We start from the raw sequence: 15,523 nt of genomic DNA, 5'->3' as shown, positions 1-15,523 counted from the left end.
GAGCCTGATGTGGGGCTCGATCCCATAACGCCGGGATCACGCCCTGAGCCGAAGGCAGACGCTTAACCGCTGTGCCACCCAGGCGCCCCAAGATGTCTATAAGTTTTGATAAGGAAAATATTCTATTTGAAATAAAATGGAATTTCATAATTAGGCAGACCTGGAGTCTTAGACCAGCATTCTGACCTCAGATGCTATTTGCTGTGTCTTAGTTCATAGAGTTCCAGACTTGTGAGGTCATCTTTTTTCCCTAACCACTTTCTTATTTATTTATTTATTTATTTATTTATTTATTTATTTATTTATTCCTGTTTGGACAGTGTTTCTTAAACTAAAGAATCATGTCCTTTTAATTCTTGTCCTTGAAGACAGCTGTTGAATGTGTCCTGCAAATTTGCGGGTTAAGCCAGAAAGGCTTGGGTAGTGAACCTTAGCTTTTTATTATCTTTGTGGGTGTTTGAACATGAGTTATGTGGACATTTTGCTTGTGGCTTGTCGTTCATTGATTAACAGCTGAGGCGGGGAATCCGATTATGATCACTGAATTAATTCCTCATATATAGGGATTGCTGTGATTTTAGTAGCAATGTTAATATAAAATAAAAGCATTTATTAAAAATATTTTTCATGCAGAGCATAATTGGAAGCATAAGATTAATTGCCCCCCCCCCTTTTAAGTACTTACTCAATGCCAGAGGGAGAGAGGGGTATAATTATCTCCATTTTACAGATGAATCTGAAATGCATGGAGGTGAAGTAACTTTCACAAGGTCCCACAGCTATTATATTTGCAGTGTGAGTGTTCAGACCCAGATGGAGAGGACCCCAGAGTCCAGGCTCTTAATCACCATGTAAACTCTGTGTCCAACAATGAGGGACGACTCATAGGAAAACTACAGTAGAAAAATGCACAAGACAACCTTAAAGTGGTTATTAATAGCTTTTATTTAAATATACACTGCTTAATAAAAATCTTGGCTTTCATTTATTGTTGGCATTATCAGCATATGTTTGTTTCCACTCCTAATTATAGCCAACAGCCTTCAGTCCACTGTGAAGGAAGTTGAAGGTTCTTTCCTTGTGCTTGCAAAGAATTAGTTGTTTCCTTGCTACACTGGTCCTAAGCAGGAGTGCTTCGGGGCACGGCCGCTGTCTGTGGATGAGCATTTTGCCCATCTCGGCAGTCCCTTCATTCTTGGATACGAAATCTATGTCCACCTGTGCCTCTCGGCAGGGGGAGTGTGTCGGCAGCACCTCGTGTAGAAACCTCCATTTGGGTGTTGGTCTGGTTCATGGATGTTTATATGTGCGAGTTAATGTAGAAATAGTGAATGGAGATGGGTTTTCTAAGTTTTATATTTAAACTTTTTCTTTGTAAATATAGACACATAATTTTGTGCAGTTGCAGTCATATCATATATGCCATTGTTTTTTTTTTTCTTTTTTACTTTTTTTCTTTGTTCCTGTGGCTTCCTTCCAGCCACCCACATGGCCTTCCTCCTCATCACCCCGTTGTATGTATAAAAGGGTACATAAAACATAACAAGTAGTCTTCCTTTTTTTTTCCACGCTTGTATAATCATGTATCAAATACATCTGTGTACAGTTAGACATACAAATCATCTATGGGGCAACGTTGTAGTGTTTTATGGTAAAAAGGTGCGATCATATTATAAATACATTTAAAAATACACATACCTTTCAACCAGCTATCCCCCAGAAATAAAAGCACTGATTTGTAAGATTATGTGTCAGGACTATTTTCTACAGTATTATTCATAATAGCAGGAAGGAAGAGGGATGATTGAATAAAAAATGATAATGTACACCATGAAATTTTAGGCAATCATTTAAAATAATGAATTTGATGTGTGCTGGAAGCATCTCCTCTCCCATTCTCTGTTACGAATTTTAGTGTTCTTACTCCTTTACTGACATTTTAGTGTGGTTTCAAGAGGGAGAAAAAAAGAAATGTATTTGGACAGTTGTCTTTATAATTGCAAATCTGGCTAAGTAGATTCCAAGACCAGCTTTAACTTCTATTTCTTTTTTTTTTTTAAGATTTTATTTATTTATTCGACAGAGATAGAGACAGACAGCGAGAGACGGAACACAAGCAGGGGGAATGGGAGAGGAGGAAGAAGCAGGCTCATAGTGGAAGAGCCTGATGTGGGGCTCGATCCCACAACGCCGGGATCACGCCCTGAGCTGAAGGCAGAAGCTTAACCGCTGTGCCACCCAGGCGCCCCATGTGCCACCCAGGCGCCCCCTATTTCTTTTCTTAGTAGAGGTTTTAGTGTAGAGCCCCTTCTGACCCTTTTGTATTTGGAAATAGGGAATATCAGGCCTCCTTAAAATTACATTCTTTCTTCTTTCTTGGCTTTTAATTCCTACTGGTCTTTCTACCAGCAGCACACCCTTAAGCATTGTCTCTAAAATTAAATTCAAAATTAATGAAGTGTCAGTTCAGAAACTATTCCTGGGACACTTGGATCTTCTGTAGGAAAGACAGCATTTCTATATAACCACAGCTACTCTTGTGTTTCTTTTGCTTCTGTGCAGATTTGAGAAAGGACGCATCTATACATTCATTGGAGAAGTTGTTGTTTCTGTGAATCCTTACAAGTCGTTGAACATCTATGGGAGAGACACCATCGAGCAGTATAAAGGACGTGAGCTGTACGAGAGACCTCCTCATCTTTTTGCAATTGCTGATGCTGCTTACAAAGCTATGAAGAGGCGCTCAAAAGACACTTGTATTGTGATATCAGGTATTCAGAGGGGATCCCCTGTACTTTCAAGGTCAAAGTGCATTTGACTTACTGGATATTCAAGGATCCGAACTGTTGAATAGATCTTTTTTTTTTTTTCTTTGAAGTTAGAAATGTAAGCAGTTTTATAGGAGGAAAAAAAATTGCAGTGAACACCAAATCATTTCTGACCGATGTCTAGTCTCGGTTCATTTACAAATCCATGTTATGTGTGGATGGACTTCTGGTCGTGAAAGATTCTTCCTCCCATCTCCACGACATAAAAGTACTGGATAAAATGTACAAAGATTATTTTAAATAATAGCAGAATGAAAAGAAGAAAATGAGATCCCGAGGTACAACTCAAAGTCAGATTGGCGAGCGGGAGTTGGTGTCACGGGACATACAGGCACGGGGACCGGAAATGGGCTGTCCGAGCCAGAGGCAGGAGCTTCAGAGCCGGCAGAGCAGGGAGGCAGGTGATAGACCCCGTGTGCCCGAGCGCTGGGGCTGAGTTCTTCCAGCAATCTCGTGTAGTGTGAACCGGGGATAAGGAAAATACCTGCCCGCTGACCCAGGATGGCCTCTCCCAAACTGTGGGAATTTATTTGGGTGCTGTTAATACCTCACATCTGCATTAGGGGCTTTATACTTTTTGAAACTGCTTTTATGACCTTTATTCCATTTTGGTTATCAAAACAATTCTGAGTGCTAAGACAGTTGTGTTTGTACTTTATAGATGAGAATAATAAGGGTCAGAGGAGTTAAGTAACTTAGTGTTGGAGAATTATATCCTAGGACGACATTATCTTCAATTATGAAGGCAATATGGCGTGACTATAAAAGGAGGGAGCCTCTGACAGCTGTGGTATTCCATTGAATAGCTGGATCCTTTTTCTGCCCCGTCCTCTACTGGCAGGTGTGTTATTATTAGACTTCAGCTGTGGACACACAGTGTAATCTGCAGAAATACCCCTTAAGTCTTTGGAGATTAAAATTATTATTATTTGATCACATTAGTATTTTTAGTATTTCTGTAGTATAAATTTCTACAAGTGGAATTTGGGGGTCAGAGGCATACATATTTAAAAATTGGGGTAGCTCGTTCTAAACAGATCCCTTCTGCCCACCTTATACCAGTGGTCCTGCTTTTTCTGTGACACCACATCTGCAACTTGCTGTTTTGTTTTGTTTCCACTAAAATTACTCTGACTTTAATTTTTGGAAGGATATCTCATCCTCGTTAAATGTGAAAGAAATTCTGTTGTAGAGCATAAGGTTATATGCATTTAGCCGTGGCCCGTGTTTGAGTCACTACCTTGTTTCTCTTCTCCTATGCTTAAAAGTCACTGCCAAGCACCAAGACTTTGGTCTAAGGAATTCGTTTAACCCATTTAATTCCTTGATATTTTTTACTCAGTACATCTTAACTTGTAAACTATTATTTTACTTCTATAATAGTTTTTTTTTTTTTCCTCCACATTTTCAGAGCTGTTAGAACCTAGACCATATCAGGACAGGAGGAAAAAACTAAAAAAAAAAAAAAAAAGCAAACAGTGAAACATAAAGAATTTTAAGTGAATAACATCAACATTTGGAACCATCCTATTAAACATTAGCTTACTGTTGGTTCCAGTGACAGTGGTAATGAAGCCTTGCCCACCTTTGCCCGCAGGGGAGAGTGGAGCCGGTAAAACCGAAGCCAGTAAGTACATCATGCAGTACATCGCGGCCATCACCAACCCCAGTCAGAGAGCGGAGGTGGAAAGGTAAGGGCGGTATAAAAAGGGGGAGACGTTCTCCTCGGGCCTTCATTTCCTGTGCAGACTTGACGGGGCCGAAACCCGGATATTAGGCAGCGTTTATTGGTGATTATATACGGTCCCTATCCTTGTATCTGTATCAGTGTATCTATCTCTGTATTTGTTTCCTAGAGAAATGCTACTTTGGTAAGCTTTACCTAAATAAGCAAAGGCAACAAAGTAATGCTGCAACAGATGAGTCTTCCCGCTCCACCTTGTAACTGCTGCCTTCAGTGTTGCACGTGCTCGGCTCATGGTACAGTGGACGCGTAGATGTCATTGTTCACGGTGCTCTTTGTCTGCCGCGCCTTTGTCTTTTTTACACTGTCTCCTGAGGAACCCTAGGTTCCCCGGAGGGAAAGGGGGCTCTGGGAGGCACATCCATGCCTTCCCTGCATTGCATTGTCACAGCCAGAACCCCCGACGTTAGAAGCCCTAAGAATGATTCATTTTTCTTTTTAAGTTTCACGCCACACCGCTGTCAGCGTAAGATAAGCATGAGGGCTGCTGGGCTCTGTCTGCAGGGCCCGGCTTTTAGCACAGAGCGCCATGTGGTATTTTCTTCATCAGTTTGTAAGGAATCAATGGATGGGGTGGGTTTTTTGTTGTTGTTTTTTCTTTAAGAAAAAAATGTGGCGATAAAGTAACATGACTTCACTTTCTTATATGGTGTGCACTTTTTGAGAAGAAAAAAAGGTTTCCAGAGTTGCTAGTGTGAAGCTCAGTATTTGTTTTCCGAAGAGTGACCCCCCACGTGCACATCTCAGCCTTCAGGTTATGACTAGAAAAGTAAGGATGCGGGGTGGGTACAAAAGAAGGCGGTGTAGACTAGACTTACCCTACTGGGGCTTTCCTTGTTTCTGCACAACTGGGCTGGAGGTCAGAGAGGCATTTTTCTTGACTGTGACACATCCCCACTTCTGATTCTGACTTCGCAGTCTCCTATGACAAGGACAAGAATATGAGTCAGTTATCTGAATTTCCATAGAAGCTCAGGAGAATAACCGGCTGAGAACTAACTTCATTTATTTCTAAACCCAGTTGGTATAGTGGAGTCAGGCACGTGTACATTGACTGGTGTGTCTCGGGCATATCTCACTGTCATTTTAAAGATGGTCATCTTTGTTTACCGTAAGCATGCAATCCCCCTCCCCACATTTTAAAAGTATACTTTCATGTGGGAGGAGAGAAGGCGGCTTAGAGTAATAGTGGAACTGCTGCGTTAGCTTATTTCAGGGGCCAAAGTGATTTCTGCAGGTAAGCAGAGTTTTGCCAAGGAAATGAGAACAAAGACTTAAGGACCAGCATGAAGTTAAAAAGTATCCAGTGGGAGAGACTGCGCTGTAGAAAGTTAGCATTCACTGAATAAGGAATGAATGTGTCACCCATTCTTTCTTTTCAGAACACATCTTTTTAAGATTTTTATTTATATAAATGAAACATGTTCACTTAAAAACTAAAAATTACAGCATTTTGTCCAAAGTGGAAGTCCCCCGAAATCCCATTCTACAGTCCCCTACCCCGTCAAGCCAACCCCTATAGTGAAATGGACTAACCCTTCGGTTTGTGAAGCATTTACTAACCTATGTGCCTGCACACACACACTCACACGGACACGTGCACAGACACATAAAGACCCTGCAACATGTATTATTTTGCGACCTGATTTTTCGTTCATTAGTGTATTCTGGACCTCTTTCTCTGTCAATGCATCCTATACTAAGAAAAAAAGGGTTTTTGGACGGCACTGGAGCAGATAATGCTAAGTGAAATAAGTCAAGCAGAGAAAGACAATTATCATATGATTTCTCTCATCTATGGAACATAAGAACTAGGATGATCGGTAGGGGAAGAAAGGGATAAAGAAAGGGGGGGTAATCAGAAGGGGGAATGAAACATGAGAGACTACGGACTATGAGAAACAAACTGAGGACTTCAGAGGGGAGGAGGGTGGGGGAATGGGATAGACTGGTGATGGGTGGTAAGGAGGGCACGTATTGCATGGTGCACTGGGTGTTATACGCAACTAATGAAGCATCGAACTTTACATCGGAATCCGGGGATGTACTGTAAGGTGACTAACATAATATAATAAAAAATCATTTAAAAAAACAAAAAAGAAAAGAAAAGAAAAAAAGGGTTTTTAGCCAACCGTCCTGGTGGGCGTTTAGGGTTTGTTTTAATATTGCAAACAGTGCAACAGTCAGCATCTTTGTATAAATGTTTGGATGTGCTTTAACAAAATCTAGTTTTCCTAAAAGGCCCAGCATCTAAAACTTTCTATAATGACTTTCATTTATGTGTGTTAAAGAGTGAAGAACATGTTGCTTAAGTCCAACTGTGTCTTGGAGGCTTTCGGGAATGCCAAAACCAACCGCAATGACAACTCAAGCAGGTTCGGAAAATACATGGATATCAACTTTGATTTCAAGGGGGATCCTATTGGTGGACATATCAATAACTACTTACTGGAGAAGGTAAAATGTGCTTAATTTCTGAGGGTAATGTTTTCAAGTGCTGAATTTTTTTTAAACCTAATTGTGTTTATAGATTTTTTTAAAAATTGCTTAAAAATAGCTTTTAACCCTATTCTCCCTCCCTTTCTGCTCCTCAGTTCACTTTCTGTGACAAGATACCCTCCTTTTGTGTTCTTCTTAGCTCTTACAATATCAGGTTGGAAAAAGGCTGGGCTTTGTAGATAAGGATTTAGGTGCGTGCTTGGCAGGGGTGGGAGTGGTATGTGAATGTGTGCTAACTTCAGGGTAAGATTTAACAAAAACACAACCTAGGACTAATAGCAGTTCTACTCTTTTGACACACCACCGTTGCCCATACGTTTTGCTGCTGCTGTTGTCCTGAACGCATCATGGAAGAGCTAGCATACCCATTCCCTAAAATGACACCCTTTTCACAGAATCATGCCCGTACAACTCTTTTTTTAATTGGGATATAATTGACATTCAACACCATGCACGTTTAAGGCGTACAACATACTGATTTGATACTTCCGTGTATATTTAATTAACTTGAATCTCATTTTCTTCTAGTTTCTATGTGTTCATAGCATCCTTTATAGCAGCATAACACAGCATAATCTATTTCTGTTTGTTAAGTTGAAGTCAGACCATTAAGGAAATAAATGTTTTTATCAGCGTCAGTTACAAAAGGACTGGAAATGCCAGGTATCATCAGCCTTTTTCCAAAATGTTTTATGGCTTCACTTTATGTGCAGAGTCCATCAAAAGGACCCCTCTGAATGGACATCACAGCAGGCTTTGGGGAGCCGTCTAAGGCAGGGGCCTCCATACATGGATCTTGCTCGACTGATTTTACTTCAGGACATAAGGCATTGCTCTTTGAAATGCCAACAGACACTGGGGACCCTAAACATCTCTTCCTGTTCTCCCACTTCCAATCCTCTTCCTCCTAAAAATCCCATCTTTAGGCTCCAGGTTAAAAAAAAACAAAACAAAACCCAGAAACTTCATTTTCATAAAGTTGAGGGAATTCTGTTTTAAACAGTAAAAAGAATATTAAAAATTGTGCAGAAAACCCCACAGTGGAGGCCTACTTTTAGGTGAGTAATCCATGGGGTCGTTAGGACATTTAAATGCACTTTTTCTACGTCATTTCTTGAGAACTTGGCTTGCACGTTGTTTTTGGAGTGCATTCTCAGATTAACGATTTAATGTGGTTTTTTTTTTAGTCTCGGGTGATTGTGCAACAACCAGGAGAAAGAAGCTTTCATTCTTTTTATCAGGTTAGTGTCTGCTGCTGTGCAGGTAATCCATCATTGGCCCGGTTGGACCGGGAATGAATATTTTTATGTCGGGACTCTCCCCTGTCCTGTGCCTCCTTTGCCTCCATTGACCCAGGACACATTACACACGTGTACATGCGTGCACACATCCCAGCCCACGTGCTGCTTCAGAGATTTGATGAGTATGGTTATTATAAAGAACTAGCAGGTGGTTAACCCACCTTGGTCGAGCATCATCTCCATTTTTTTGCCATGTAGAGAACAGTTTAATATCTGTAAAAGCCTTTGAAATGGTAAATTCCGAATATGTTAAATTAATTGTGTTTTATTTTGAGTTGAAGCTGTTGTTCCCATATCTGAGAGCCCAGAGACAGGAATACACCTACAGTTTATTTTGCTCATGGAGGCTATAAAGCAATATGATTACTTAAAACAATTATGAATTCAAGGGAGAATTGTCATCTTTATCCCTTCAAGGTTGTGATTGCTTAGAAAAAAAATTAATACCTCTTTTGAGAATGCTTTTAGAGTCAAAGGCAGACTCTTTTAAAATAGCCCTTCTGTTAGCAAGTCTATACTCAGAGAACAAGTATGATACATAATTACAATTTTCAAAGCCCCAAGTAACATAAACCAGTGCTAAGAAATAAAGTGGGTGATCAAAGGAAGCAGTGCTGTTTGGGATTTTCTAAAAGCAAAACTATAAATCAGTAAGATTGATTTCCATGTGGAAACCATCTCTGCAGGTGATGGAGCAGTGACAGCGTAAGCTGAATGCAATTTAACCGAGTTCAGTTTGTCTAGGTAACTGCTTTAAGAGATGGTGCTTATTTGTATATACAAGTCCTGGTATATTTAGCATAAAAAAAATCACTTTTGAAAATCTGGTAATTATACCTTTTAAGTAAAACAAAGCATGCAGTTTAATGTAGAGAATTTAAACATAGTGCCTTCCAAAGGCATGTTCTATAGATAAGGGCCACCCATATTGTATTCGTGTTTTTGTTGGTATTCACCATGTTTCCCTCAAACTATTTTTCTACCCAATGTGAAAGAGTTCTTTTCATGTCCAGAGCCCATAAGCTCTTCCCAGTGTTTTTCCCACTTGGATGGAAGTGTTAAAATTTGTCTTTGTTCAGCCCTACAGTCGTCGTTATCCAGTGGTGCTCCTTTCCTGAGATACAGAGATTACGAGGAAAGGCTGTTTCCAGTGTGATTCAGCATGTGACCATCTGCCGATACTTCTTACTTCCACGGCAATACTGACTTTTCCCGAATTCTAAAACACGACTCTATCTTGTCCGGATAATGGGGCCACTCAGCAAGTGCCCACCACAATGTGTAGACTCCTGTTTAGCAAATGACCACAGGAAAAGCAAGGTTACCATTGTTAGAGTAGTTGACGTACTTGGGTCAGGGTGTAGTGTGCCAATTTATTTGTTTATTTATTTATTTATTATTTATTATTTATTTATTTTTAAAGATTTTTTATTTATTTGACAGAGACAGAGACAGCCAGCGAGAGAGGGAGCACAAGCAGGGGGAGTGGGAGAGGAAGAAGCAGGCTCATAGCGGAGGAGCCTGATGTGGGGCTCGATCCCATAACGCCGGGATCACGCCCTGAGCCGAAGGCAGACGCTTAACCGCTGTGCCACCCAGGCGCCCCCCAATTTATTCTAATTAAATATTTTTTGCAGCTACTTCAAGGAGCTTCCGAGCAGATGCTACGCACTCTGCATCTCCAGAAATCCCTGTCGTCCTACAACTATATCCACGTAGGCGCTCAGTTAAAGGTAAGGGCTTCCTCTCTGAGATACAGAATCAGACAAAACACCTGAAGGGCATTAATTCTCTGGTCCAGCCTGCTGCCTTTAAGCAAATGAGTGACTCCTTTCTTCCATTCTGGTTTTTGAATTCTCAGGGACAGAGACTCACTGTGTTATTGGTCAGCAACTTCACTGAATAACCATTTCTGTGTGTCATTGCCATCTGATGGGGAAGACGTTTCTCTCTTGTGATCTTGTGTTTTCTTTCCGTTTTTAACCCTATTCCTTTTGACACTGCAAAAATACCGATGTGATGAGGAAATCCACCTCAGAGGAAAATGCCATATGATTTGGCCACAGGCGAGCTGGAAAGACAGAAGGAACTTTAAAAGCACCCTGGTTGAAAATGACTGTCACAGATCTCCATTCACTGTTTTTTCAAGGGTTGATTTTGACATATCCTGAAAATACTTTTGTGACCCTGGAGCATTTCTATTCAGCCTTCAAAATTTTCCATTTTTTCCCCTTCACTTGCATGCAGGCCTTTTGCACTCCCATATGCAGATGCTTTTCTGCTCTTTTATTTCTAATTAGCGTTCTGCTAGTCACTTTACAGCTAACCCTAATAATATAGTTGTCTGTTGATGGTAGACTATGAAATGGTAATTATAATATTATCCTACTTTGTCGGGGAAAGGTATATAAATGCATAAAATAAGATATGGAGGGAAATAGACCAAGGTTTTAATTACTGGTTCTGGATGGATGAGATTACAGGTATCCATGTTCTTGTACTTTTCCATATTTTAAATTTCTTCTGTAATAAAAAAAAATGCAGTGCTTTTGTAGTTAGGGGAGAAATTAAAGAATTTGTGAAAGGAAAGAAAGGAAAAGATCAAAGATGTGGGAGGTGTTTCCTTTTTTATTTCTATTATTCATCTGAAGCAAATTATACTCGCATTACTGATTAGCTGTATTTTTATTGCCGTGCATGGAAATAAATGATATTTAGGCTTTCCCAATTAATTTTCCATTGTCTGACATTCACGTTGCATGGATTTGTTTTGTTTTGTTTTGTTTTACTTCTACAGTCATCCCAGAGCAGGGTGTTTGGGTGAAAATTAATTGAAAATAAACAAGACAATAGAGGGTAACACTTGAGCTTTCTGAGAGTAGACCAGCAGGGCTCAGAGATGCAGAAGGGATTGTGAAACCAGCACTTACAAAGCCAATGACCAGGAATGTTCCTCTTGCATCGTATTGTCTTATTGACCAAGTTACTTCTGGTCTGATCATGTAGCTCCCCCTCAGAAAGCAAGTATTGAATGAACATTTAGGCTTTGCCCTAAATGTTCTCTTTCATCCAGTTCCCATTCCTTTCTCCAGGCCTCCTTTTTTCCCCCTCTTTCACAAAAACAAAGAAATAATGTGTGATCATAGTCAAAACCTAAATAAGATGTACCAGAAGGAAACAAAAATATACTAAAGCTTACCTCCCGTAGTTATTGATGATGGCTTGCGTGTATACACACTATATAGACACAGATATTGATGCATTTTAAGATTTTATTTTTAAGTAATCTCTGCACCCTCTGTGGGGCTCGAACTCATGCACCAGGGATCAAGAGTCACATGCTGCTCCAACTGAGCCTGCCAGGTGCCCCTGTGTATATATATTTATAAATGGAATCATGCAATAAACTCTGATGAAATAAACTTGTTTTTATTAAATGACAATATAATGATTAATATGTTCCCATTAATGAACAATTAAATGTTAATAGAATGATTTTAATAACTATAAAGTATTATACTCTGTATCACAATTTTACCTAACTACCCTAAAAATATAGGAACAGTGTACAGTTAAGATACTTTGGGTTGAAGGGAAGATAAAACCCAAATGAAAGTCTCCCAGAACAATAAGAACCTAATTACCTCAGTAACAAGAAGCCCTGAGAAGGGGCAGTTCCAGAGTTGGTTAATTTAATGCCGCCACAGTGCTGGTAGGGACCCAGATGTTGTTTGTTTCTCCAACTTAAAACTGTGCTTGGGCTGATTTTCCTCATGGTCCCAAAATGGCAGCTGCAGTTCCAGGAGTCACAGGCAGAGGAAATGTTCCTGGCTTATGTCCCTTTGTAGCCAGGGAAACCTCATGGCTTATTGACCAGAATAGCATCACATGCCCATGGCTGGTCAGTCGGTTGGTAAGGGGAATCAGATCATCGTGATTAGTTTCTGCCCATGAAGATTTACCTCCTGAGGCCACGGGGGAGAGCAGCCCTGAAGGACAGGTATACTTGGAGAGGGGCAAACAAATCAGGGTTCTGGCAGCCGACAGTTCCCCTCAGTAGGACTCTTAGACTTTTTGTCTAGTTTCTGTGCAGTTTCAGCACAGTTGCAGTTTAAATAATAGTTCTGTCTGATACTTGTCTAGTGCTTTTTATATGCTGGGAGCTAGGGAGGTGCTTTACATAATTCTCATGCAATTCTCACAACAACCCTGTATTGTTGCGCCCATCTTACCCATGAGGAAACTGAGACTTGAGGAGGTTAAGTATCGTGCCCAAGGTCAGAGAACCAGGTAGGTGGAGGAACTTGCCTTGTCTTGTCCTGGATACTAAAGGAACAGGTACTCATCGGGCACAGAAGACCCCTTCCCATGCCCCTCCTCAAAAGATGAGCATCAGGCCAGGTCCTTTGTGTCCCCACCAGCGGAGAAATTCACCGAGGAAAAGATCAGTCAGGCCCTCTGCAGCTGCTGCTCTGGGAAAACTTTATTGAGACAGGCTTCCATTGCTTCACTGTGAATTTCTGTTGACATGTTTGCATTTCCTACCTGAAGGCTGTAGCTCGTCAAGACTGGCAGTTGGCTGGCACCTGCAGATTTGGTGAGGGCCTGCTTCCTGGTTTATAGATGGAGCCTTCGCTGTGTCCTCACAGGGGAAGGGCAGAAGGGATGAGGAATCTCTGGGGCCTCTTACAATTGCACTAACCCATTCATTGAGGGTGCTACCCTCATGACCTATTACCTCCCAAAGGCCCTACCTCCTAATTCCATCACCTTTGGGGAGGGGTCAGGATTTCAACATATGAATTTGGGGGGGATACAGACATTCAATCTATAGCAACCCCCTCAAACCAGTTAGAAGATCTGATGCACATTGGGGCACCTGGGTAGCGCAGTCGTTAAGTGTCTGCCTTCGGCTCAGGGCGTGATCCCGGTGTTCTGGGATCGAGTCCCACATCAGGCTCCTCCGCTGGGAGACTGCTTCTTCCTTTCCCACTCCCCCTGCTTGTGTTCCCTCTCTCGCTGGCTGTCTCTCTCTATCAAATAAATAAATAAAATCTTAAAAAAAAAAAAAGATCATATGCACCAAATGTTTGTGAAAAAGCGGTTGTGGTCCCAGAATATCTAAGAGCTTGCTGAATGAGGCAGCCCACTTTGCTTTGGGGGTGGGGGGCTGTTTCCTCACCTGTGAAGTCAAAAGCCTGACCATCCAAGAGAGGGAGTATTACTCCCAGACTCTACAGACTCATTGTGGAACAAAAAGCCACAGGTAGCAATAGTCAGGCATGTGTCTTTGAGAGGCTCCCACGGTCAGTATTTCCATTTGTGATTCCACGTCTCCTGTTTTCTTCACTCAACACAGAGAGGAGATCAGCTTCTGTGAGGCAGCCCAGGACTAGCTCCCTCACCGAAGGTTCCAGAAAATATGCCATGCCTACTTGTGCTCTCATGCACAAGTGGGCATTTTGTGTGCCGAGTGATATTTCTCCCCCTGAAATAATTTTCATTTTCTCTGGGTACTCAGTCACTTTTACTACAAAAGCATCAAGACCTTGGCTAAACTTGAATGTAGTCTCATAATTGTTAGATTTTAATGTTCATATGAAATGTTGGTGACTTAAGTTTTCCATTTTCATTCCCAGTCCTCTATCAACGACGCTGCAGAATTCAAAGTAGTAGCTGATGCCATGAAAGTGATTGGCTTCAAACCTGAGGAGACTCAAACCGTGTATAAGATTCTGGCGGCCATTCTTCACTTGGTGAGTAGGGACACCTTTCAGCGCATATTGCCTCCCTGTGGAGACAGGATGCTCTTGCAGAAGATTTTGCTTTTTCCGGGCAGATTTAAAAACTGATTTATATGAAGAAAATTTCTCTTACGTTTTGAAGCAATTACTGTATCTGTGGTTCTCTGCATCGTTTTATAACATTATGAGGGATTTTCGAAGCCACTGTAGGTTTTGAAACTTAGCTTTAGTTCATTGTCTTACTGATAGTGTTAGATTTTGAACTGTTTCATTCTGAGGATAAAAGAATTCAGGAATGATATGACTACCAATGGTATAAGCTAAAATGTTTTGAACAGAATATGTTTCCAGTAGCGCTTGAAGCATAGAATCATAAATTATCAGAACTGGAATTTTGATCATCTCATTTTTCAGGTTGGGAAATGAGCCCTAAAGGGGTGTTAGGACTGTTTGTGGTGGCCAGCGCGGTAGACCAAGATGGCTGACTCATGTTCTAGTCGTGCTCCGATACTCCACAGCAAACTCAGATGAGTGAAGGGCCATGTGTCAGATTTCTTTCACGCCTTTTTATATAATTATAGACGTTGAAAATATAGTGAATACGTATCCTTAGAAAAAATGAGTGACACCATGAATTCAAATCTGAAATAAAAACTGCCTTTCACTTTAACGTGGCACATTTCTTAATGAAATGTGCAGGACCTTTATGACAAATATCATAGAGAAATAAAAATGTTATCCTAAGTAAATGTTGCTAACTAGGAAGACTTGAACATTATTAATTGTCCTGTTCCTTCAACCAGTTTATAAAGTGCAACAATATCGTTCAGAATCCAAGCAGGAGTTTTATTTTTTAAGTTGACATAATGGCTTTAGAATTTACCTGGACCAATAACCATGTAAGAAGATCAGATAAAATGTGCTAAGGAAGAGTGGTAGGTAGGGAGAAGAGAGGAGAGGATACATGACTAATTCTGCCGGATCTAAAATGATAGTCAAGGTGACAGTGCTTTAAAACTTGTTGCACAGATACATCATCACATTAAGCCACAGGCTGGTTGATGTGCTGGATAGTTGGTAGAGGGTTAATAAGTATTCACTGCTTATTGACTAAGTAAAATACAAATAGACTCAGGAACTTAGGGGAATTTAATATATAATAAAGGTGACATTTCAAACCAGGAGGAAAAGCTGGACCATTCAGTAAATGGTGTTAGAGCAACTAACGAACCATCTGAAAAAACAAAGTTGGATTCTTTGCACCACTTAACAACATAAATTCTAAATGAGTTAAAAGCTTAAATATAAGGGGGAAAGCTGTGTATTCGAGGAAAATATGAAATATTTATAAAATCTGTGGAGTGGGAATGGTCTAAGTGTGACACCGAAGTGAGAGAAACCCCATCG

General features: G+C 40.7%; 1 protein-coding gene across 2 annotated transcripts in view; it reads left to right on the top strand.

Moving 5' to 3' along the window:
- MYO1D (myosin ID) overlaps positions 1-15,523 on the top strand; it is a 327,544-nt gene that overhangs the window by 82,382 nt on the left and 229,639 nt on the right. For both annotated transcript variants that reach the window (XM_034640509.1, XM_034640508.1), the window contains exons 2-7: positions 2,563-2,771; positions 4,426-4,519; positions 6,864-7,029; positions 8,259-8,312; positions 10,010-10,105; positions 14,012-14,128. In XM_034640509.1, the coding sequence (XP_034496400.1) occupies positions 2,563-2,771; positions 4,426-4,519; positions 6,864-7,029; positions 8,259-8,312; positions 10,010-10,105; positions 14,012-14,128 (736 nt within the window). The remainder of the gene's footprint in view (positions 1-2,562; positions 2,772-4,425; positions 4,520-6,863; positions 7,030-8,258; positions 8,313-10,009; positions 10,106-14,011; positions 14,129-15,523) is intronic.

This window comes from Ailuropoda melanoleuca, chromosome 13, assembly GCF_002007445.2.
Source record: "Ailuropoda melanoleuca isolate Jingjing chromosome 13, ASM200744v2, whole genome shotgun sequence".
Taxonomy (NCBI): domain Eukaryota; kingdom Metazoa; phylum Chordata; class Mammalia; order Carnivora; family Ursidae; genus Ailuropoda; species Ailuropoda melanoleuca.
The sequence above is the reverse complement of the archived record's forward strand: the minus strand, read 5'-3'. Positions and strand labels throughout refer to the sequence as shown.